The sequence below is a fragment of the Podarcis filfolensis genome (assembly GCF_964270895.1).
Source record: "Podarcis filfolensis genome assembly, chromosome: 10".
NCBI classification, from domain to species: domain Eukaryota; kingdom Metazoa; phylum Chordata; class Lepidosauria; order Squamata; family Lacertidae; genus Podarcis; species Podarcis filfolensis.
Window position 1 is genome coordinate 58,949,946 of NC_139612.1, and position 25,064 is coordinate 58,975,009.

The 25,064-nt window shown below is 42.7% G+C and overlaps 1 protein-coding gene across 1 annotated transcript; it reads right to left on the minus strand.

Annotated features, from left to right (window-relative positions):
* Positions 1–183: 183 nt before the first annotated feature.
* LOC310743045 (aldo-keto reductase family 1 member C3-like) lies at positions 184–19,102 on the minus strand. Its single transcript, XM_083573126.1, has 10 exons — positions 18,893–19,102; positions 17,263–17,415; positions 16,502–16,618; positions 15,923–16,000; positions 15,584–15,706; positions 3,696–3,805; positions 1,811–1,976; positions 1,062–1,144; positions 390–699; positions 184–320 (listed from the first exon to the last, which is right to left on the minus strand). Exons 1-9 carry the CDS (start codon positions 18,977–18,979, stop codon positions 657–659), a joined length of 960 nt encoding a protein of 319 aa, XP_083429252.1. The 5' UTR covers positions 18,980–19,102; the 3' UTR covers positions 184–320; positions 390–656.
* Positions 19,103–25,064: the final 5,962 nt, after the last annotated feature.

Sequence of the window (25,064 nt, forward strand, 5' to 3'; positions counted from 1 at the left end):
CCACTGGCCTGATTCAGCAGGATCTTCTTATTTTCTGAAGGTATTTCAAATCATCTTGGCAATAAATCTCAGGCTATGCAGCTGCTTCTTTTTATGAATGTTAATCTTCCCCCCTTGTGCTATTTTCAATATACGAATCACCCTCTTAAAACTGCTATTGGACACATTAGGGAGAACTAGAGATGGAGGAGGAGTTCAATTTTATTCACATTTTAATGAGAAACTACACAGCTCACACTTCTTGACCCAATATGCAAATCGAAATGCAGTTATCCAAAAGAAAGTGGCAATTCTCTGAATTGTGTGATGCAGTTGTTCAGCTACAGAATAATTGCAAAAATGCATATACTGGGCTAAAGTATGCATTAAGAGCATATATCAGTGAAAACACCATGCAAACATGCTTTATTTTAGCCAAAAGTGCAAAGAAAAATGTGTATGGTAGGAGAAATTTGCACTGATGAATTTTCATGAGATTTTCAAAATTCCCAAACTGATGTGGAGATATGGGGAACTGAAGTGTGGAAAATGAGCCGCTGGGTTGCTGGGAAGAACTGATATTGACAGATTTGCCCACCCCCTAGTTAGAACAAATCTTTTCCATGCAAAAGGACCCAGGTTCAGAAGGGGATAAATTGGAGATGGGAGACGGGTCCTTATTCCACTTCTGGTGGGTAATACTGTGGGTGACCAGCAAATCTGAAACAAAAGAAAAGAGAGTCAACACTCAGGGGTGTGGAATATGCGCAAGCAACACACATTGATCTGTTGCCAGCCATTACTTCATGAGACCATTTCACACAATGCATTGTAAGCTCCCCGAGTTTGCCACCAAATGCCCGCTCTCCTGACTATTTGGGAGGCTGAAATTCAAAATGCACCCCACTCCAACAATGTATGGGGCTTTCGTACAAAGTCTCCACAGTAATTCCTTCTATAATTTCACCTTATTCTCTATGAAGAGAAGAGATGGATCTTTTCTTCCTTTTGCTCTCGCAGTATGAATTCTTGAGTAAACCACTTTTATGTATTTATATGCTTACTATTTAAATATGACTTACATTTCCATTTTCATGTAGCTCAAGCTTTTGTGAAGGCCATCAATGGATTTCATATCCTCCTCAGACAGCTGGAAAGTAAATGCCTGTCAGGGGGAGAAAATAAAATGCTGAGGTGCTTTTACCTCATGCCTTCTTTTTGCACCTCAGAGCTGTGCACCTTTTTCCAGCAACAGAGATTTCAAAGCAAACTTTGCTACCACTTTCCAAAGTTTATTTCCTTCGTTCAGCAGCTTCAGTCCAGATGTCCTCCCACTGAGGGAATTTTATATGCATAGTAATGTAGGTTTGCAATAGAACAGGAGTGGGGAAACTGTGCCCCCCCCAGATGTGGATGGACTCCAACTCCCCATCAGTCTCAGCCATCATGTCCAATGGTCAGGGATGAGGGAGGTCATACTCCAGCGAATGTAGTTCACTACTTCTTCTTGCAGTTCATAGCTAAACTACTGAACTTGCTTCCATGCGAGACAGTGACAGCCACCAACTTGGATTGCTTTAAACATTAAACAAATTCATGGTGGATAAGAATACCAATGGAAGCTAGTCATGATGGTTGCACTCTGACTTCACGGTCTGAGGCAGTGATTCTTCTGAATACCCACTGCTGAAAACTCCTCCAACATCTTGAGTCCCCAAAACAAGATGTGCATCTTCCCTCCGACACGAGTCCTGTGCCCTGTGAGATCACAGTGTCCAAATGACGTGCTTTTTCAGTATTGTATTTTTAATGGATTTATATATTGTTTTACCTGGGCATTTTCCTCAATTCGCTTTCTGGTGTAGGTCTTCATCAGGACCACCAGGCCACGCTGCAGTTGGTAGCGAATAGCCACGAGAGCTGGGGTTTTGTTGTACTTCTTGGCGATCGAAACCAACAGAGGATCTTCAAGCAGGGGAGGAACGTCTGTATTGCACCTGTTAGAGAGCAACATGGGGTTGAAGGTGTGTTTCTGGTGTCAAGATGCAGAAATATACACGCACAAATATAGGATGGGGGACACTTGGCTTGACAGCAGTATATATGAAAAGGATCTAGGGGTCTTTGGAGACCACAAGCTTGACATGAGTCACAGTGTGATGCGGCAGAAAGAGAAGCAAACGCTATTCGAGGCTGCATCAGCAGAAGTATACTATCCCGATCAAGGGAAGTAATAGCAGCACTCTATTATGCATTGGTCAGATTTTACCAGGAATATTGTGTCCAGTTCTGGACTCCACAGTTTAAGAAGGATATTGACAAGCTGGAACATGTGCAGAGGAGGGCGAACAAAATGATAAAATATCTGGAACCTGAGCCACATGAGGAATGGTTGAAGGAGCTGAGAATGTTTAGCATGGAGAAGGGTAGATGGACAGGTGATGTGGTAACCATCTTCAAATATCAGAAGGGCTGCCTCATGGAAGATGGCGCTCGCTAATTTTTTATTGCTTCAGAGGGTAGGATCTATATCAATGGATTCAAATTACAATAAAGGAGATTCTGACTAAAAATTAGGAAGAACATTCTGGCTGTAAGAGCTGTTCAACAATGGAATGTACTCCCTCAGATGGGTGGTGATGAGGGGTTGTATACAAATCTAAGTAAGTAAGTATTTTGTATTTAATGGTTGGTTGGTTCTTTGGTTGGTTGGTTGATGTGAATTAATATAATTTTTTAGTATCCCGTTCTCCACCATAAATTGCAGTCTGAGTGGGACTATACGTAAACAAAAGAGGGGTCTCAGCAGGCTTGAGGGAACCCCAAGCTTTGCATAAGTACAAAAATGTACTTGGGGGGGGGGAACTAAGAAAGAAAAGCCCCAACAGGCCAATGGGGTTGGTGTCTGCTCAGTGTATAAAGAATCCTGAGTACCTGTTGGAGAGAAAATATGGAGCTTTGGGGCAGGAGGTGAAATGTAATGGAGTCTCCTGGAAGAAGGCATGGCTCACTGGACTGAAGCCAGAACTCAGTATTGCAAAGTTTTGTTGCTGGTCCCACTTGTGAAGAATAATCATTAGAGTGGCTTCCAACACAGATGAAAACAACAGAACTTAAAATTCTGAAACATAGGGAACAGGCTATGCAAAAAGAGAAATGCTATAATTATTGAAATGCAAGGCCGTGTGCAGGGCCCTTTCATCCCTGCCATTCTACTGCTTAAAGCACCGTTAAACATAATATAAATGTGATTTAAAAACAGCACAAAATTTCAGAAGCAGAAATTATTAAATAGCCCCCGGCCTGCAACATTTAAAAACATAAATTTGGGAGAAGTCAAGCTGTATATGTATATGTGTGTGTGTGTATATATATATATATATATATATATATATATATATACACACACACACACACATATACATACACATATACATATATATACACGCACACGCACACGCACACACTTCAGCAATGGGAAGGTTTCTGAGAATGTCTAAAATGGGAGGGGAAGAGCTTTGTAGATCTCTCTGTGGAATGATTTCGCAAAATGTGGGGCCACTACATAAAAGGCCCTGGTGCTGGTATCCACAATGAGGATCTTTATTAATTGTGGGACCCAGAATGCAGCCTAAAGAGCTGATGTAGATGCCGGGGAATGGTCGGCATTGGTGGTACCTGAGGTGGTCCTGAAACGTTTTGGCTTCATCTCTTACCATCTTGGGTCCCTTTGGGATCCCAGGACACTATATCCTTCCAGGATGATATTGTTTGATTTGCAGAAGGCCAGCAGCTTGCTTTGGTTCCGATAAGGATGGCATTCAACCTGCAGATTCAGAATCCCCCAACACAGCCCCAAAGTGAGAATTCAGATGAAACAAAATTACTGTGAAATAAAGGAAAGACAGAAAAGCAGAACCATGCTATTGTTTCTTGAAATATCCAACTGTTACCATTCTTAAAGTGTGTTGTGTTTTCTGATGCATCAGAATCATTAGAGGACCATTCTTGCATTTGTGGTTTCCATTGCCACACTCCTCATCTGTGAAATGTGTAATAGGTGGATATGAGGGACAGGGCTTATTGCCCTACAATCTCCTGTCGCTCCAGCCTTGTAGGAAATATCCTGGGCACACTGTCCTGCCTGCAGTGTCTCTATTTCTGCCCACTCAGTCTCTGAATTTTCTACGTTGAGCAGAAAGGTGTGATGGGGGATTTACCTGGTTTTCCATCAAGCGGAGCAGATGTTCTGGGACTCTGCTTTATCAGGGTCTCAATAAACTGAAATTTCCAATCAAATTGAGCAGTGGAGACATCAGAAAATAAAATTAGGGGTAGAAGGGCACAAGACTTTTCAAAGAGGGCAGTTTTATTCCACATTGGGCAGTTTTATTCCACATGTAAGGAAGTAATGGATCATTGCCTTGCCGTGGCGAAGGGGCTTGAATAACTCAGAGAAGCTATGAACTATGCCATGCAGGGCTCCCAAGATGAACAGGTCATAGTGGAGAGTTTTGACCAAACGTGATCCACCTGGAGGAGGAACCGGCAAGCCACTCCAGTATCCCTGCCAAGAAAACTCCATGGACAAAGACAACAGGCATATAAAAGCTATGATGCTGGAAGATGAGTCCCTCAGGTTGGAAGGTGTCCAACATGCTTCTGAGGAAGAGCGGAGGACAAGTACAAGTAGATTCAGAGCTGATGAAGCGGCTGGGCCAAAGCCGAAAGGTCGCTTAGTTGCGGATATGCCTGGAAACGAAAGGAAAGTCCAATGCTGTAAAGAACAATATTGCATAGGAACCTGGAATGTAAGAACCATGAACCTGGGTAAGTTGGATGTGGTCAAAAATGAGATGGCAAGAATAAATATTGACATCCTGGGCATCAGTGAACTAAAATGGACGGGAATGGGCGAATTCAGTTCGGATGACCATCACATCTACTACTGTGGGCAAGAAACCCATAAAAGAAATGGAGTGGCCCTCATAGTCAACAAAAGAGTGGCGAAAGCTGTACTGGGATGCAATCTCAAAAATGATAGAATGATCTCGATACGAATCCAAGGCAGACTTTTTAACATCACAGTAATCCAAGTTTATGCACCAACTACTGGTGCTGAAGAAACTGAAATTGACCAATTCTATGAAGACTTACAACACCTTATAGAAGTGACACCAAAGAAGGATGTTCTTCTCATTATAGGGGATTGGAATGCTAAAGCAGGGAATCAAGAGATAAAAGGAACAACTGGCAAGTTTGGCCTTGGAGATCAAAATGAAGCAGGGCAAAGGCTAATAGAGTTCTGTCAAGAGAACAAGCTGGTCATCACAAACACTCTTTTCCAACAACACAAAAGACGACTCTACACATGAACATCACCAGATGGGCAGCATCAAAATCAGATTGATTATATACTCTGCAGCCAAAGATGGAGAAGCTCTATACAGTCAGCAAAAACAAGTCCTGGAGCTGACTGTGGCTCAGATCACCAGCTTCTTATAGCAAAATTCAAGCTTAAACTGAAGAAAGTAGGAAAAACCACTGGGCCGGTAAGATACAATCTAACAGCCACACAGCTGTTACCGGAGAGCGCTGACTTTTTCCTGGGACAATTTGACTTCAAAAGCAACTACCCGTGAGTAGGATAAATTGGAAGAAGGGAAGAAAAAAAAAGATTTAAATTGGCACCAAAGCGGGGAGGCATAAACAGGGAGTCCGCCTTCCGCTTTTGTATATAGGCTAAAGCAAAGAGGCTGTAAGCTAAAGCCTTGGAAAGCTGATTAAAGGACTAAAATTCTAACATCAAAAACAAGTGAATCCCCCCTTGATTGCAGGAGAAGAGGGGGGAGAGGTTTGGACTATATGTACCTGCAAGAGAGAGGGAAGAAAAATTAAAATCTACCGTTCAAAACCTGGGAACGGGCTGCCAATGGACAATAAGACTGCCGTACTGTGAAATGCGCACTGCTTGTGAATAGAGCAACTTCTGACAGCTAGCTCTGCAAGAGAGATACATTGTTTTTGGCTGTCCTCTCCTGATCTTGAAAGAAGGGGAAGTAACTGAAAAGTAACTGAAAATTGAAACTGACTTTGTTCTTTTTTTTCTGTCTGAGTTGGGGGTTTAAAAGGTTATTTTGTAATACAATAAGTACAGACTGCAATTGTGTCCCCCTAGAGGAAACTTCTGAAATTGTTACAACAATTGGGCCAGGGAAATTTCCACTTCAAAATAAACTGTGTGGCCGTGGGATTGACCTTGGACTTTCTGCTGAAGTGTTATGGCAGATGGGAAAGAAAAAGTAGATTTGTCGCTCCAAGACAAAACAACGAGGTCTGGGAAATCTTGGCAGTGAAGAGCATCAGCATCTGGCCCTTCTGCCTCATCTGCGGCTGTACCTACACAATCTAAGTCAAGAGGTATGTCATCAGAAGAAGCTTTAGCACTTGCACTAGGTAAGATAAATGAATCATTGGAAAAGCTAAGTAAAAAAGTGGACACTGCATCGACTAAAATTGATCAAAATACAATAAGTATTAACAATTTGGGACAAAAGGTGAATACTAATACAGAAACTATTGAGAAATTGTTACAGGAATCTACTTTGATTCGACAGACCGCAGAGGAAGCTAAGGAAAAAGCAGCTGCCGTGGAGGTGAAGATAACACAACTGGAAACAAAGAGTGTTCCAGACCTACAGAGGCAACTTGATGGTTCACAGGTTGACGCTTTCTATGATTGAACTTAAGGAGAAACATAGAATCATAGAATCATAGAGTTGGAAGAGACCACAAGGGCCATCGAGTCCAACCCCCTGCCAAGCAGGAAACACCATCAGAGCACTCCTGACATATGGTTGTCAAGCCTCTGCTTAAAGACCTCCAAAGAAGGAGACTCCACCACACTCCTTGGCAGCAAATTCCACTGTCGAACAGCTCTTACTGTCAGGAAGTTCTTCCTAATGTTTAGATAGAATCTTCTTTCTTGTAGTTTGGATCCATTGCTCTGTGTCCGCTTCTCTGGAGCAGCAGAAAACAACCTTTCTCCCTCCTCTATGTGACATCCTTTTATATATTTGAACATGGCTATCATATTACCCCTTAACCTCCTCTTCTCCAGGCTAAACATGCCCAGCTCCCTTAGCCGTTCCTCATAAGGCATCGTTTCCAGGCCTTTGACCATTTTGGTTGCCCTCCTCTGGACACGTTCCAGTTTGTCAGTGTCCTTCTTGAACTGTGGTGCCCAGAACTGGACACAGTACTCCAGGTGAGGTCTGACCAGAGCAGAATACAGTGGCACTATTACTTCCCTTGATCTAGATGCTATACTCCTATTGATGCAGCCCAGAATTGCATTGGCTTTTTCAGCTGCCGCGTCACACTGTTGGCTCATGTCAAGTTTGTGGTCAACCAAGACTCCTAGATCCTTTTCACATGTACTGCTCTCAAGCCAGGTGTCACCCATCTTGTATTTGTGCCTCTCATTTTTTTTGCCCAAGTGCAATACTTTACATTTCTCCCTGTAAAAATGCATCTTGTTTGTTTTGGCCCAGTTCTCTAATCTGTCAAGGTCGTTTTGAAGTGTGATCCTGTCCTTTGGGGTGTTAGCCACCCCTCCCAGTTTGGTGTCATCTGCTAATTTGATCAGGATGCCCTTGAGTCCATCATCCAAGTCGTTGATAAAGATGTTGAATAAGACCGGGCCCAAGACAGAACCCTGTGGCACCCCACTAGTCACTCTTCTCCAGGATGAAGAGGAACCATTGATGAGCACCCTTTGGGTTCGGTCAGTCAGCCAGTTACAAATCCACTGAGTGGTAGCATAGTCAAGACCGCATTTTACCAGCTTCTTTACAAGAATATCACGGGGCACCTTGTCAAATGCCTTGCTGAAATCAAGGTAGGCTACATCCACTGCGTTCCCTTCATCTACCAGGCTTGTAATTCTGTCAAAAAACGAGATCAGGTTCGTCTGACATGACTTATTTTTCAGAAATCCATGCTGACTATTGGTGATCACAGCATTCCTTTCTAGGTGCAATCGAACTTGAGGATCAGAGCCGTGCCTGAATTAGAGAAGGACAGCTTGATAGACTTTCTCACGCAGGAATTTGCAGATTTTTGGGATTTGGACTTGGAGCAAGAAGAATTTAAGATCGTGAGTGCTTTCAGACTTGGAAGAGGGGGGAAGAAGAACAGGGTGAGAGACTGTTTGATTACCCTCCGAACTAAAGAGGAGAGAGACAAAATTCTGGGTTTGCACTTTCAGAAGACTTTGGAAATACAGCTGTCAAGAGTGGAAATATTCAAAGACATTCCGAAATATCTTTTGGACCTTAGGTCCAATTATGGAGATTTGGTTTTCCTGCTGAGAAGGAATAGAATTATCTTCAGGTGGGAATTTCCCCAAGGCCTATCCTTTAGCTTTAAAGGAAGAAAGATAAAAATAAGATCAGTAGAGGATAAAGAAAAATTTCTGAAAGACTACGGTGAAGACCTGCAGAAAGAATCCGGAGAAGAGCCAGGAGTATTGGACAGAAAATCATCAGACAGAGGACCAGAACAAAAAGCACTGGACAGAGGATCACCAAAAAGAGGAATATTAGACATAGCAAGATTACCCTTCGGATTGGACTGTCCAGAGAAAGTGACATTAATACCACCGACAGAACAAGAGCAAACACTTGGTGCAGTTGGAGGGAAATCAGAGTAACTACACCATGGCACTGCAACTACTAAGCTGGAATGTTAATGGACTCACTCAACTCCCCTCAAAAAAGGCGAAGAGTCTTTCATTTATTAAAAAAGGAACAATTGGACTTGATCTGCCTACAGGAAACACATGTGATAAGGCTCCATAGGAGTAATAAAGAGTAATAAAAGATTGGGTCAAGAATTTATTTCATCAGACAAAGTTAAAAAAAGAGGAGTAGTAATTTATGCAAAGGAGAGCCTATCACCGAAATTTATATTTAAAGACGAACAAGGAAGATTTGTGGCAATTGAAATTCAATTACAAGGAGAAAAATTCTTGATAGTAGGCGTTTATGCACCAAATGAGGGAAAATCAGAATTCTTTAAGAAGTTGCATGAGACTCTGATGGACTATATGGATTACAATATGATTTTGATGGGAGACATGAATGGAGTGGTGTCTACAAATATGGACAAGGCACAGAGACAGGTAGTCACTAAGGATGGCAGACTACCGAAAATCTTTTTTGACATGACTGACAATATGGATTTAGTTGACAGTTGGAGAATAAAGAACCCCTTGGGCAGAGAGGGAACTTTCTTCTCTGAAGCCAAAATGACATGGACAAGAATTGACCAAATTTGGGTAACTAGAGGGCTGGCTCCAAAGATAAGAAAAGTGGAAACCTGCCCTAAAACTTGCTCTGATCATAATGCGGTGAAGATGGAGATGAAACTAACACCAATTGGCTCCTTTAGATGGAGGATGAATGACACCTTGTTTAGGAACGAAGAAGTGACTAAGAAGGCCCAAAAATCCTTGAGAGATTATTTTGAGATAAATATGAACACTACTGTTGAAAAAAGAGTAATTTGGGACGCAAGCAAAGCGGTTATGAGAGGATTTCTGATACAACAGAATGCAATAAAGAAGAGAGCTCAAAATGAGAAAAAAGACAAAATTTTGGAGAAAATAAAGGAAGGTGAGAAGAAATTGAGAGCGAAACTAAAGTCGCAGGTGATCTTGAGAGAAATAAAGTTACATCAAGTACAATATATGAAAATGATGAACCAGGAAATAGAATGGAAAATTAAACAGATGAGACAAAAGACATTCGAATCGGCTAATAAATGTGGGAAATTGTTGGCTTGGCAAATGAAAAAAAGACAAAAAATACTATTACAAACTTGGAAGTGGAAGGAAAGAATATACAGAATCCAGTGGAGATTAGAAAGTGCTTCCAGAGGTATTTTAAACAACTATATATACAAGGGACACAGAAAGAAATTGACATTGATCGATTTTTGAAAACAAATGGACTACAAAAAATCTCTCAAGAAAACAAGTTAATGCTGAATTACAAAATAACTGAGCAGGAGGTAGAAGGTGCCATTCAGAACATGCAATTGGGCAAATCTCCAGGGCCAGATGGTTTAACTTCAAGATATTATAGATCCTTGAAAGAATGGATAATACAACCATTAAAGGAAGTTTGTAATGAAATTTTGGAAGGGAAAAAAGCACCAGAGTCGTGGAAGAAAGCGTATATTACACTTATACCGAAAACAGAGTCTGAGAAGACACAGCTTAAGAATTACCGCCCCATATCTCTGCTCAATGTGGATTATAAAATTTTTGCAGATATCTTAGCCAAAAGATTAAAAAAGGTACTAGCAGAAGAGATACATAAAGACCAAGCAGGCTTTCTCCCGGGCAGACACTTGTCTGATAATACGAGAAATATAATTAACATTTTAGAAAAATTACAAGTGGATATTAATACCAAAGCAGTTTTGATATTTGTGGACGCGGAGAAAGCTTTTGACAATATTTCTTGGAGTTTTATGAAGAAGAACCTACAGGGGATGGGGGTTGGTCAAGGTTTTGGAAATGGTATAGGTGCAATATATTCAGAACAAAAGGCTAAACTAATTGTCAATAATGTAGTGACGGAGGAATTTAAGATAGAGAAAGGAACACGACAAGGTTGCCCAATTTCCCCATTGCTTTTTATATCGGTCCTGGAGGTTCTCTTAAATATGATTAGAAGGGACCAATTGGTTAAAGGTATACAAGTCGGAGCCAAACAGTACAAATTGAACGCATTTGCCGATGATCTAGTATTGACATTACAGGAGCCAGAATCTAGTACTAAAAGAGTATTGGAACTGATTCAAGAATTTGGTCAGGTTGCGGGATTCAAGTTGAACAAGTTAAAAACTAAGGTTTTAGAGAAAAATCTAACAGAGGTTGAGAGAGAGAGGTTTCAGAAGGAGACAGGATTAACATTGGTTAAGAGAGTGAAATACCTGGGGGTTAATATGACTGCTAAGAATGTGAATTTATTTAAAGATAATTATGAAAAATGTTGGATGGAAGTGAAAAAGGATTTAGAAATATGGTCAAATTTGAAGCTTTCATTGCTAGGCCGTATTGCTGTGATAAAAATGAATGTATTGCCAAGAATGTTGTTTCTGTTTCAAACACTGCAAATTTTGGATAAAATGGACTGTTTCAAGAAGTGGCAGAGAGATATTTCTAGATTTGTCTGGCAGGGCAAGAAGCCCAGAATAAAATTTAAAATATTAACTGATGCAAAAGAAAGAGGTGGATTTGCCCTGCCAGACCTTAAACTTTACTATGAATCAGCTGCATTTTGCTGGCTGAAAGAATGGCTGCTTCTTGAAAACACAGACATTTTGGATTTAGAAGGTTTCAACAATGTATTTGGGTGGCATGCATATCTGTGCTATGATAAGGTCAAAGCCCACAAAGCATTTAAAAACCATATTGTCAGGAAAGCATTGTTTAACGTCTGGACAAGATATAAGGACCTACTTGAAAATAAAACCCCAAGGTGGTTGTCACCGATGGAAGCGAAGGCTCAGAGAAAGCTCAATATGGAGGCCAAATGGCCGAAATATTGGGAAATTCTGGAACAAGAGGGAGATAAACTGAAATTGCAGAGCTTTGAAAAACTAAAAAACAAAGTGCGAGATTGGCTTCATTATTATCAAATAATGGAGGCATACAATTTGGACAAGAAAATTGGCTTTCAGGTGGAAAAATCAAAATTGGAAACAGAACTGTTAGATTCCAAAACTAAGAATTTGTCAAGAATGTATAACTTGCTGTTGAAATGGAATACTCAGGATGAAACGGTGAAATCTGCTATGATTAAATGGGCACAAGATGTTGGACACAACATCATGATGGCTGACTGGGAACAGTTATGGACCACAGGTATGAAGTTTACGGCATGTAATGCCTTAAGAGAGAATATTATGAAAATGATATACAGGTGGTACATGACACCAGTCAAGCTTGTGAAAATTTACCATTTGCCCGATAATAAATGTTGGAAATGTAAAGAGACTGAAGGTACATTATTTCACCTTTGGTGGACGTGCCCAAGGATTAAGGCTTTCTAGGAGATGATCTATAATGAAATGAAAAAGGTATTTAAATATACCTTTCTGAAGAAACCAGAGGCCTTTCTCCTGGGCATGGTTGGCCAATTGGTGCCAAAGAAGGATAGAACTTTCTTTATGTATGCTACAACAGCAGCAAGAATACTTATTGCAAAGCATTGGAAGACACAAGATCTACCCACCCTGGAAGAATGGCAGATGAAGGTGATGGATTATATGGAACTGGCGGAAATGACTGGCAGAATCCAAGACCAGGGAGAAGAGTCGGTGGAAGAAGATTGGAAGAAATTTAAAGACTATTTACGGAAATATTACAAAATTAATGAATGTTAGAATGATGTCGGAATGAATTTATGTGGTTTTAGCAGTAATGTCATAAAGGAGTATGTAAAAATGGGTTGTTAATAGGTGAGAATGTAAAGTTACAATATATTAAAATAAATGATTAAGATAAAAACAAAGATGGAAAGGATTTGCTGAGTTAACTAACTGAACTGGAATACAAAAAAGGGAGGTGTGAGGAGGTCAAGGAAACAAGCAAATGAAAGATATAATGTGGAAAAACTGATTTGTTTTTATTTGTTTTAATTTTTCAGTATTTTGTATTTTTTGTTTTATTATTTTTTCTTATTTCTGTAATTTTTCAAAATTTTAACAAATATTATTTTTTTAAAAAAAGAATGCTCCAACTACCGCACAATTGAACTCATTTCACATGCTAGCAAGGTTATGCTTAAAATTCTACAAGGAAGGCTCAAGCAGTATGTGGACCAAGAGCTCCCAGAAGTGCAAGCTGGATTTAGAAGAGGCACAGGAACCAGAGACCAAATTGCAAACATGCGATGGATTATGGAGAAAGCTAGAGAGTTCCAGAAAGACATCTACTTCTGCTTCATTGACTATGCAAAAGCCTTTGACTGTGTCGACCACAGCAAACTATGGCAAGTTCTTAAAGAAATGGGAGTGCCTGATCACCTCATCTGTCTTCTGAGAAATCTCTATGTGGGACAAGAAGCTACAGTTAGAACTGGATATGGAACAACTGATTGGTTCAAAATTGGGAAAGGAGTACGACAAGGCTGTATATTGTCTCCCTGGTTATTTAACTTATATGCAGAATTCATCATGCGAAAGGCTGGGCTGGATGAATCCCTAGCCGGAGTTAAGATTGCCAGAAGAAATATCAACAACCTCAGATATGCTGATGACACAACCTTGATGGCAGAAAGTGAGGAGTAATTAAAGAACCTTTTATTGATGGTGAAAGAGGAGAGCGCAAAATATGGCCTGAAGCTCAACATAAAAAAAACGAAGATCATGGCCACTGGTCCCATCACCTCCTGGCAAATAGAAGGGGAAGAAATGTGAGAGATTTTACTTTCTTGGGCTCCATGATCACTGCAGATGGTGACAGCAGCCACGAAATTAAAAGACGCCTGCTTCTTGGGAGAAAAGCAATGACAAACCTAGACAGCATCTTAAAAAGTAGAGACATCACCTTGCCAACAAAGGTCCGTATAGTCAAAGCTATGGTTTTCCCAGTAGTGATGTATGGAAGTGAAAGCTGGAATATAAAGAAGGCTGATCGCTGAAGAATTGATGCTTTTGAATTATGGTGCTGGAGGAGACTCTTGAGAGTCCCATGGACTGCAAGAAGATCAAACCTCTCCATTCTTAAGGAAATCAGCCCTGAGTGCTCACTGGAAGGACAGATCGTGAAGCTGAGGCTCCAATACTTTGGCCACCTCATGAGAAGAGAAGACTCCTTGGAAAAGACCCTGATATTGGGAAAGATGGAGGGCACAAGGAGAAGGGGACGACAGAGGACGAGATGGTTGGACAGTGTTCTCGAAGCTACCAACATGAGTTTAACCAAACTGCAGGAGGCAGTGGAAGGCAGAAGTGCCTGGTGTGCTTTGGTCCATGGGGTCACGAAGAGTCAGACACGACTAAACGACTAAACAACAACAAGGAAGTAATGGTATAGTTTTCAATAATCCTCTCTGTGTAAATGCATTTTGTATGTGAAAAGTGTCACCCCTGTGGCTCAGCAATGGCGGAAAGAATGGAGGTAAGACATGAGAACTAATTGTCTGGTGGGGACTGTATTCCCACCCCCTTGCCCACTCTACTGCCATATATGAATTGGATAGTGCATCAAGGCTGGGCAGAGGGTACAAAAAAGCCATGATTCAAGTGGGACTCTCTGTACCATTAGTAGTTCCAGGAATTTAGGGGAGTCCACCCCACAACTCATAACCATATCTTCTTGTGACTGGATCTGCAACCTTGTAGCCTTAAGCAAGCTTTTTCAGGGACTGGCTGTGTTTGTCAAATCAAAGGTCCTCTCACAAAAAAGCTGAAATAAATAAGCATTCAACAAGACCGTTCCTCTTCCCCCAGGGACAGAGTTGTGGGAGGGCATCCAGGACCTTATTGTGACCCGGCAGTGGGCGGAAGGACTCCATTGGGACTCCCAGCCACGCCACGCCCCTGGTTGACCAATCGGGCAGCCAGGGGCGTGGCTGCTTGCCATTTAAACCTCGGCGCAGTTGGGGGGCGACCTCCACTTGCCTCCTCATTGGATCTCCCAGCTCACCCGCCCTCTTTTTATGCGTTGCATGACTTCTGCCTTGCTGCCTTATTTTCGGGGCCAGGTAGTAATTTTTCCTCCATTCTGAAGGAAATCAGCCCTGAGTGCTCACTGGAAGGACAGATCCTGAAGCTGAGGCTCCAATACTTTGGCCACCTCATGAGAAGAGAAGACTCCCTGGAAAAGACCCTGGTGTTGGGAAAGATGGGGGGCACAAGGAGAAGGGGACGACAGAGGACGAGATGGTTGGACTTTGTTCTCGAAGCTACCAGCATGAGTTTGACCAAACTGCGGGAGGCAGTGGAAGACAGGAGTGCCTGGCGTGCTCTGGTCCACGGGGTCACGAAGTGTCGGACATGACTAAACAACTAAACAACAACAACAAAAGGAATTTTTCCACTTGGCAAATTGGCACCAGCCATTTGGTTTTCCCCTGCCTTGTAGCCACCGTCACAACTTAGGCATTGGTTAAGCCTTGTTCATGGTGAGGTGAGGTTGCTGCCCCTCCTCATTAAAGTTACCCTTTTAAAGGGATCTGGGTGTGTGGATACTGTCCAAAGCCTGGGCGTGGGCTAGGGCAATGCCATGACCCCATCAGGGACCTTGGGGGTGCTCTTAATTGATGTACATCGTAGGGCTCCCCCTAACAGTGGTTTACTGTTAAGAGGCTTCCTGCGGATGTGCTGGAGTCAGGATACGGCCTGGTTTTACTCAGTGCCTAAGCCAAACCGCTCAAATCTGTAACCAATCAAGTTGTAGCCTAATTTATACCATTAACCCAAAATATTTGTGTCCGTGGGTTTATTATCTAAGGGAACTGCGGGGCCCGGGGCCTCGCCACGCAACACTTGGAACAAACCCTTACAGAAGTCAATCACGCTTTACCTGGTTTATCACTGGCTTGTATTTCAATCCTGGCTTGTTCAGGATCAATTCTAGCTGCTTACGGGTGAAGTTGGACACTCCGATGGACCTCACCAAGCCGGCATCTTTGCACGCCTCCATTGCCTAGCAAAGAAAGCACAACATGTTTGTTGAGTGGTGTTTGTTGAATAGCTGGGACCACACTTTTTTCCAGATTAAGACTGGAGTCTTATAGTTCACCAGCTCTCATAGGAGCTATTGTGTGAGTCATTGTTCTGGACATGCCTCCTCTGGTGGAAGGCTACTGTGCTCAGCATCTGAATGACTCAAGGGCTGGATTTGCTAATCCTAGGCACCTACCTCCCATGTCTGACGAAGATCTACGTTGTCAAAAATTGGTTTTTTGTCTTCTCCCACAGGAAATAAATCTGGTCCAGGCTGGAAAAGAAGGAGGCGGAGGGAATAAGTGCAGGTCGGGCCTAGAAGTTCTCTTATCTCTGTAATACTATCTAATACTAATGGACAGTGATAAAAAAGGGAGTTCACCCTGCAGGGGCTGATATCACAGTGCAGGGATCTGTGGGAAACTCAAATCACAAGCACAGGTCTGTCTCCCCATCTCTCCAACCCATTTTCTTTCTTCCCTTGCTCCCTCACCAAGTCCTGCTCTGCAAACAATTTCTTTCTTATGATGTCTATGTGGTTAATGTAATCATGATATGCAAAGGTTTTCTTTAACTGGCATGGTTTTCCCCCAAAAATCTGGGAGCGATCATTCTTTGATTGAGATATAGTAAAGCAGAGAACTGTCAGCATCTCTTGGAAATGACAATTCCCAATGTTCCTTCAGGCAATCAAATATTTTTAGTAGGATCTCCCCCAACCCCCAATTCAAATATTGTACTCAATACTTTCATTATGACATCAATAATTATTTACCTTCATAGAATACGGATTGTGCATTAAGAACAGATCCATGTAGTCAAACTGGAGTTTCTTCAGCGATTCTTCTAAGCATTTCCTAACTAGCTCAGGGCGGTGGAAGGTACTCCAGAGCTGTCAAAAATATAGAGTTTATGGGCCTTGGGACAATTTAGCTGTGGCACATGGCTATTCTGGTGTGCACAGTGTTAAGGGCAAACTCAAATATTGTTCTGAAGAATATTCTGAATTGCTGTGGTGAAGTAGGTGAAGTAATTTAAAAAATAATTATTGCTAATAAATAATCTTTTACTATTTATTTATTAAATTTCTATATTGCCCTTCATCAAAAGATCTCAGGGTGGTTCACAAGATAAAAGCACAAATAAATAGTCAAAACAGAAGCAACAAAATTGTAATCCCTCCTCCCACAAACAGGTTTAAAAAGGGTGTAGAATGTGAATCAGCCCAAGGCCTGGTTGAAGAGGAACATTTTCTCCTGGCGCTTAGAGGTGTATAATGAACCTCCTTGCAGAGAGCATTCCCCAAATGGGGAGCCATGCAGAAAAGGCCCTGTTCTCGTGTTGCCGCCCTCCGAGCCTCACATGGAGGAAGCATACAAAGCAGAGCCTCAGAGGATGAATGCAGAATCTGGGTAGGTTTATATAGGGAGAGGCATTTTGCTCTGATTTTGTTAAATAATGTCTGTGAAATTGCATCATGATGAAGGCACTATATTTTACTCATTTTTTAAAATTTTTTTTGCCAAACTCACTCACTTTTCCGGTGTAGAAAATGTCTTCCCTTTTTACTGTTCCATCTGAAATCTTCGCACGAACAGCCCGCCCAACTTGCTCCTCAGACTGGTATACATATGCGCCATCAATATGACGGAAGCCGAATTCTATTGCTGTCTTTGTAGCCTCCTCACACTTGCCGGTTGAAAAGGGGAAAAATTGAGTCAATGTCTCTGCTTCAGTGGAGAAATTAATATAAAAGAGTACCTGTAAGTAACCTTGAGTGTTGGTGGACATTGTCAAACTAGATTGAGTCCCATGGACTCAGCTAGGCTGGGTCTAGACACATCAAATAAAAAGAAAGAAAAAGCATATAAAAAAGTGATTTATATGCATTGTATTATGCGAAATAACATTGTGCCACCGAATGGCAAGCAGGATTGAAAATGAGCAATCAATTAACTGGTCAGTTATTTTGGTTCAAACAGTGGAACTCTGTTGAGACATAGTTTGTAGAACGCTCTTTTTAAAAAACTGGTTTAAATGTTTGTGAAATAGGAGAGATATCCAAGAAGGGTTTGAGAAAGTCTCTTCGTCAGCATGTATCTCTTTCTATAAAATAGATTCTACCCTTGCTTTATATGTATGTGAGTGGAGAGACATAGGAATTGGAAAAATGGAAAAAGGAAAATTCCTTCAAAAACCAAGTGGTAGCTTTTATTTGGTAAATTCATGATGTTTCTGGAAATTATGGTAATTTAACAAGAATCGACACCAATCCCTTCATTTGCATTGCTGGTGATATGGAATGAAAGAAATGAAGATGGTTTGGATAAAGAATTGATTCTATATTTATTGTTAGTGTCCAGAATAGTTAGCTAATGCCTGGGGAGTTTGGATAATATTGTTACTCCCAACAAAACTAATAGTAGGCACTTACAGTTCTATAGAAATATTTTTCTAAAAAATTTAGAAATATTTTTTTAAAAATATCACTAGAAATATTGCACTGGGGACTTTGAACCCTGCAGCAATTCACACTGGAAACTGTTTCTCAGCTACAAACCATTGATTATTGCAGGCGTCACCAAACGTTTTCAGCAGGGGGCCGGTCCACCGTCCCTCAGACCTTATGGGGGGCCGGACTATATTTTGTAGGGGGGAAAAAATCAGTGAATTCCTATGCCCCACAAATAACCTAGAGGTGCATTTTCTACTCATGTAAAAACACCAGGCAGGCCCCACAAATAACCCAGAGTTGCATTTTAAATAAAAGGGCACATTCTACTGATTCCCGGACTGTCCACGGGCTGGATCTAGAAGGCAATTGGGCTGGATCCGGTCACTGGGCCTTAGGTTGCCTACCCATGGATTAGTGCGTGGAATTTAATCTTCAGTTTTACCTTCAGACAGGTTATCTATATGTCAGGTGATTTGATTCTAACAGCTACAGTTGTACCTTGTTCCCGAACAAATTGAGAGTCAAAGCAGTGCTTTATGTTGTATTCTTGGCTGCTGTGACCCAAGAAGTTCTCATGCACAACTGGCTTCTCAGATCAGGGGAGGTACCTAGTGCTGTGCTTTGCAATGTATGAAGCACCCTGCAGCTGGCAGGCATTTGGTTCCTCAAAAACAAGTTACTACAATCGTGAGAGTTAAATGTTTTACTTACAGCTTCTTGGGGATAGGTTCCAAATCCCAGTATGGGGATTTTGTTCCCATCATTCATTGTAATGCCACGGTCTTTGCTAAGTGCCATTTTCTGCTTCTGTGCTTGTTCAGTTCTTGGCTGCAGGCTGAAACTGATTGACACTCTTGTGGCGAAAGGAAAAACTCGAGTGAGAAAAATGAAGGTTTTGTTTCCAATAAAATGCCTTCTGTTGGCACGATAGGTGGGGCTTGTCTAAGCAAATGCCCTGAAGAAATGAGAGAGAAGGGCGGGGAAACCTATGGCCAACCTTTTATCAGTAACTTTCAGTAGATTGTCCTTAGGTACACCAGCAGCTTTCATTGTTGACTTAGCAGCATTGCATTCTCAGGATAAATAACCTATGTCCAACTTTTAAACAGTAATTTTCAGCAGAATGTCCCTTGCTACACCAGCAGTTTTCATACGAAAAGCAAGCCTAAAAGCTATGCAAACCTTTTCTTCGGGCTGTAGTATTGAAGTGAAAACACATATGATCTTAAAAAAATAATAAATGAAATATGTGGAGGAATCTGTTAACCCAACAAAGCTGGGTATTCTGAGTGCCAATGAACACACAAAGGATGTAAGGAAGGAAAGGAGCATACAAATAAGATCCCAAACTGCCTCTGGCTGTGTACACTTTGCCAGCACATGTAGAACACATTTGATGTGCACAACATTCCCCAAAGAATCCTGGGAACTGAGATTTGTTAAAGATGCTGGGAATGGGAGCTTTGGGAGGGGTAAACTACAGTTCCCAGAGTTCTTCTCGAGGGGTCATATGCTTTAAAAGTGCTCCAAATCATAGCATCATAGAAATGTGGACTTGGAAGGGACAGTGAGGATCATCTATTTCAACCCCTTGCAATGCAGGAATCGTTCGCCCAACGTGGGGCTGAAACCCACAATGCTGAGATTCGAGTCTCATGCTGTACCAACTGAACTGTCCCTCAGGGTGTGTTTGTTTACACAGTCATCTTCTGGTTTGGAGTAAACACCGTCAGAATGCAATGCACCATAAGAAATGTCAGGATGGATAAAGGATGTGGAATGTGGCGCCGTGTGCACAGTGCTCAGCCTGAATGCAGATTAAAAGGAAGCGTGTCCACAGCCTCAGCCTTTACTGGAGGGGCTGAGTGGGAGACTGCAAGTAGCAACAAATGATTTCGGCAAGGACATTTTGAATATTCTTACAGATTCCAGAGGATAGAATGCATGCGTATAACATGGTCAGAAGTCATTTCAGGTTGAGGTGGCAGACAATCAAACCCAGTTCTCTTTCCTCCTCACAGCCAGCAGAGGACCTCAGAGCCAGCAGTAGTCATTCCTGCCCATCCCTTCCTCAGAAGTGGAAGCAGCGACTTTGTAATTTAGAAGTTTCCCATCATGTCCTGCCCTCCGACCAGATGTCAAAGAGAAAAACAACTACCAGATTTTTGAAGACATTTGAAGACAACCCTGTTTAGGGAAGCTTTTAATGTTTAATAGAATAGAATAGAATAGAATAGAATAGAATAGAATAGAATAGAATAGAATAGACTTTATTTGCATAGCCAACAGGCCATTGCATCGAAGGACAGACAAAAACAAAAATACATTACGGAAATAGTTATCATAAAATAATCTCAGTACTTAAAACTTGGCAGAGGTAATGATAATAATAATAAGATCCTAGGCAAGGAATCCAGGTGACGACACTGATGTCATTCAGACAGCAGCTCTAAGTCTCATTGCTCTATCGACAAACCTGGCAACCTTCTCTGTTGTCGAGCTGCTCTGGTCGGCTAGCAGTGAGAACAATTTGGCTTCACAAGAGCGGCCCGGGATGGCAGATAGTAGCGGTGTGATGGTCTCGTCCCTGATATCTTTATACAGGGAGCAGGACAAGAGAACGTGTGACACAGTCTCCACGTAACCAGCTCCACAGGGGCAGAGCCGGTTCTTGAATGAAATTTTTTGATATCTACCTTCAAGAACAGCTGATGGTAACATATTTAGTCTGGCCAGTGTAAAGGCCCGCACAAGTTTTGGAATGGTTAAGGTAGACAAATAAGGTGCCTGAAAATCAAAGTGGGAGGGGGGCAGATAAGCGTACCAAGCACTAAATTTCTTAATATAGGCCAGATTATTCTGTTGCTCAATATCCTTCATGCGCTGGTCAATAACGGTTTTTGCCTTGGGTAGACCCATTTTCAGGAGATGCTGTGCTTGGAGGCCACATGTAAGTAGTTTTTGATGCACTACTTTGGACCACCGACTTCTATGAGCATCTCGTGCTACTAGAGGTAGTAGTCCAGATGGGTTTAAGTTTAAGCGAAGCCAATAGTTGAATGTTCTTAGCCAGGTCCGGGTTTCGACGGAGAGGAGGCCAGTCTCCAGCCGTAGGGCCGCATTTGGTACGCATGGTGGAACGGCTAGAATCTGTCTTAAAAATTTAGACTGGACCGTTTCAAGTGTGCGGCAATGATTTCCCATCCAGATTTGGGCCCCGTAGAGTAATTGCGCCAAGGGTTTTGCTTGAAAGACCTCCAGAGCTGCTGGGATATGTCTGTCCCCCTTCGTAAAGTAAAAGCGAGACAGTATTTTGGCGCTTTGAGATGCTTTTCCCCTAGCATATTTATGATGGGCCTCCCAGGCCCCTGTTGACTGGAAAACTACTCTGAGGTATTTGAAAATTTTGACCTGTTCTATTGGATCCGGTCCCCGGGCCTTAGTTTGCCTACCCATGGATTAGTGCATGGAATTTAATCTTCAGTTTTACCTTCAGACAGGTTATCTATATGTCAGGTGATTTGATTCTAACAGCTACAGTTGTACCTTGTTCCCGAACAAATTGAGAGTCAAAGCAGTGCTTTATGTTGTATTCTTGGCTGCTGTGACCCAAGAAGTTCTCATGCACAACTGGCTTCTCAGATCAGGGGAGGTACCTAGTGCTGTGCTTTGCAATGTATGAAGCACCCTGCAGCTGGCAGGCATTTGGTTCCTCAAAAACAAGTTACTACAATCGTGAGAGTTAAATGTTTTACTTATAGCTTCTTGGGGATAGGTTCCAAATCCCAGTATGGGGATTTTGTTCCCATCATTCATTGTAATTCCACGGTCTTTGCTAAGTGCCATTTCCTGCTTCTGTGCTTGTTCAGTTCTGCAGGCTGAAACTGATCAACACTCTAGTCTAGTGGCATAAGAGTGAGAAAAATGAAGTTGGTGTTTCCAATGAAATGCCTTCTGTTGGCACGATAGGAGGGGAGTGCTTAAATAACCCGAAGAAATGAGAGAGAAGGGCAGTGAACCTAAGGCCAACTTTTAATCAGTAACTTTCAGTAGATTGTCCTTAGGTACACCAGCAGCTTTCATTGTTGACTTAGCAGCATTGCATTCTCAGGATAAATGACCTATGTCCAACTTTTAAACAGTAATTTTCAGCAGAATGTCCCTTGCTACACCAGCAGTTTTCATTGTTGAGTTAGCAGCAGTGCTTTCACAGGATAAAAAAATACCTGTCTTCTTCATCATCTTCTTCTTCTTCTTTGCGTTCCAATTAAGTAATGCAGAAGCTTATTGCAATCTTCAATCAAGAAACTTCACCTCTTTGTTAGATCAGTAAATGTTAGACATACGAAAAGCAAGCCTAAAAGCTATGCAAACCTTTTCTTCGGGCTGTAGTATTGAAGTGAAAACACATATGATCTTAAAAAAATAATAAATGAAATATGTGGAGGAATCTGTTAACCCAACAAAGCTGGGTGTTCTGAGTGCCAATGAACACACAAAGGATGTAAGGAAGGAAAGGAGCATACAAATAAGATCCCAAACTGCCTCTGGCTGTGTACACTTTGCCAGCACATGTAGAATACATTTGATGTGCACAACATTCCCCAAAGAATCCTGGGAACTGAGATTTGTTAAAGATGCTGGGAATGGGAGCTTTGGGAGGGGTAAACCACAGTTCCCAGAGTTCTTTTCGAGGGGTCATATGCTTTAAAAGTGCTCCAAATCATAGCATCATAGAAATGTGGACTTGGAAGGGACAGTGAGGACCATCTATTTCAACCCCTTGCAATGCAGGAATCGTTCGCCCAACCCACAACGCTGAGATTAGAGTCTCATGCTGTACCAACTGAACTGTCCCTCAGGGTGTGTTTGTTTACACAGTCATCTTCTGGTTTGGAGTAAACAGCATCAGAATGCAGTGCACCATAAGAAATGTCAGGATGGATAAAGGATGTGGAATGTGGCGCCGTGTGCACAGTGCTCAGCCTGAATGCAGATTAAAAGGAAGCGTGTCCACAGCCTCAGCCTTTACTGGAGGGGCTGAGTGGGAGACTGCAAGTAGCAACAAATGATTTCAGCAAGGACATTTTGAATATTGTTACAGATTCCAGGGAATAGAATGCATGCGTATAACATGGTCAGAAGTCATTTCAGGTTGAGGTGGCAGACAATCAAACCCAGTTCTCTTTCCTCCTCACAGCCAGCAGAGGATCTCAGAGCCAGCAATGGTCATTCCTGCCCATCCCTTCCTCAGAAGTGGAAGCAGCGACTTTGTAATTTAGAAGTTTCCCCTCGTGTCCTCCTTCCCACAGACATCTGGTTGGCCACTGGGAGAACAGGTTGCTGGACTAGATGGGCCACTGGCCTGATTCAGCAGGCTCTTCTCATTTTCTGAAGTTATTTCAAATCATCTTGGCAATAAATCTTAGGCTATGCAGCTGCTTCTTTTTATGAAAGTAAATCCTCCCCCCCCCTTGTGCTATTTTCAATATACGACTCACCCCCTTGTAACTGCTGTTTGACACATTAGGGAGAACTAGGGATGGAGGCCCCTTCATGGATCACTGCCTTGCCCTGGCGAAGGGGCTTGAATAACTCAGAGAAGCTATGAACTATGCCGTGCATGGCCACCCAAGACGGACAGGTCATAGTGGAGAGTTTTGACCAAACATGATCCACCTGGAGCAGGAATCGGCAAGCCACTCCAGTATCCCTGCCAAGAAAACTCCATGGACAAAGACAACAGGCATATAAAAGATATTACGTTGGAAGATGAGCCCCTCAGGTTGGAAGGTGTCCAACATGCTACTGAGGAAGAGCGGAGGACAAGTCCAAGTAGATTCAGAGCTGATGAAGCGGCTGGGCCAAAGCCGAAAGGTCGCTTAGTTGCGGATATGCCTGGAAGCGAAAGGAAAGTCCAATGCTGTAAAGAACAATATTGCATAGTGTCAGTGCTGCCCGAGGTCCCAGCTCACAAAGGACCAACGCTGCTTCGTTGTTAAGTACAAAAGTCTTTATTGAAGTTCAGTTTCACTTCCAGAGCCGCAGCGTGCAGCTCTACGTCTCAAACTTCAGACCGCTGATGCTCCGTCTGAGTCTCCTCCCCCCAGGCACCAGTTTAAGACTCTAGCCTTACTCCACCTCTTCCTCTGTTCTTTCCGCCTCTGGTTCCGCCTGTCCGTTGGGGTCTCGCCCTTTCTAGACTCTTCTGACGCTGAATCCCCTGAGCCTTCCCCCTCCCTCCGGCGGGCTTTAGGAGCTGGTTCCCCATCCGGGTCTCCTGCTGTCCCCCGCGCCTGTACATTTGAACTTGGCGCGCGCGCCCAGCCAGCAACTTTCCTCCTGACCGTTTCCCTGCTGCTGTCACTGCTTCCCCCTTCGGGGAGGCTAGCTGCAACTGACCTCCCCTCCGTTGGAGGCGTGGTCAGCCATGACTCACTTTCTCTCCCCGCTGGAGGAGACACTGGCCCTGGCACATGTGACTCTTCCCCCCCACTACGCTCTGGTGGGGAAACTGGTCCTGATCCCCCGCTGCTGCTTCGGGGTTCCCCGCTGGCTCCTTGTTTCTGGTGCGTCCCCCCTGGGACCCCCCTTGCCCTGACCATCGGCGCCCCCTTCTGGGAATCTTCTGATTCGCTGGAGAAGCTGATGGAATCTCTCGGGCCACTGTCATACTCCCCTACGCTGCCCTCGGATTCTTCCCCTTCGCTCTCCATTTCCTCTCTCCCCTGTGCTCCTGCTCCTGAGCCCCTGACACATAGGAACCTGGAATGTAAGAACCATGAACTTGGGTAAGTTGGATGTGGTCAAAAATGAGATGGCAAGAATAAATATTGACATCCTGGGCATCAGTGAACTAAAATGGACGGGAATGGGCGAATTC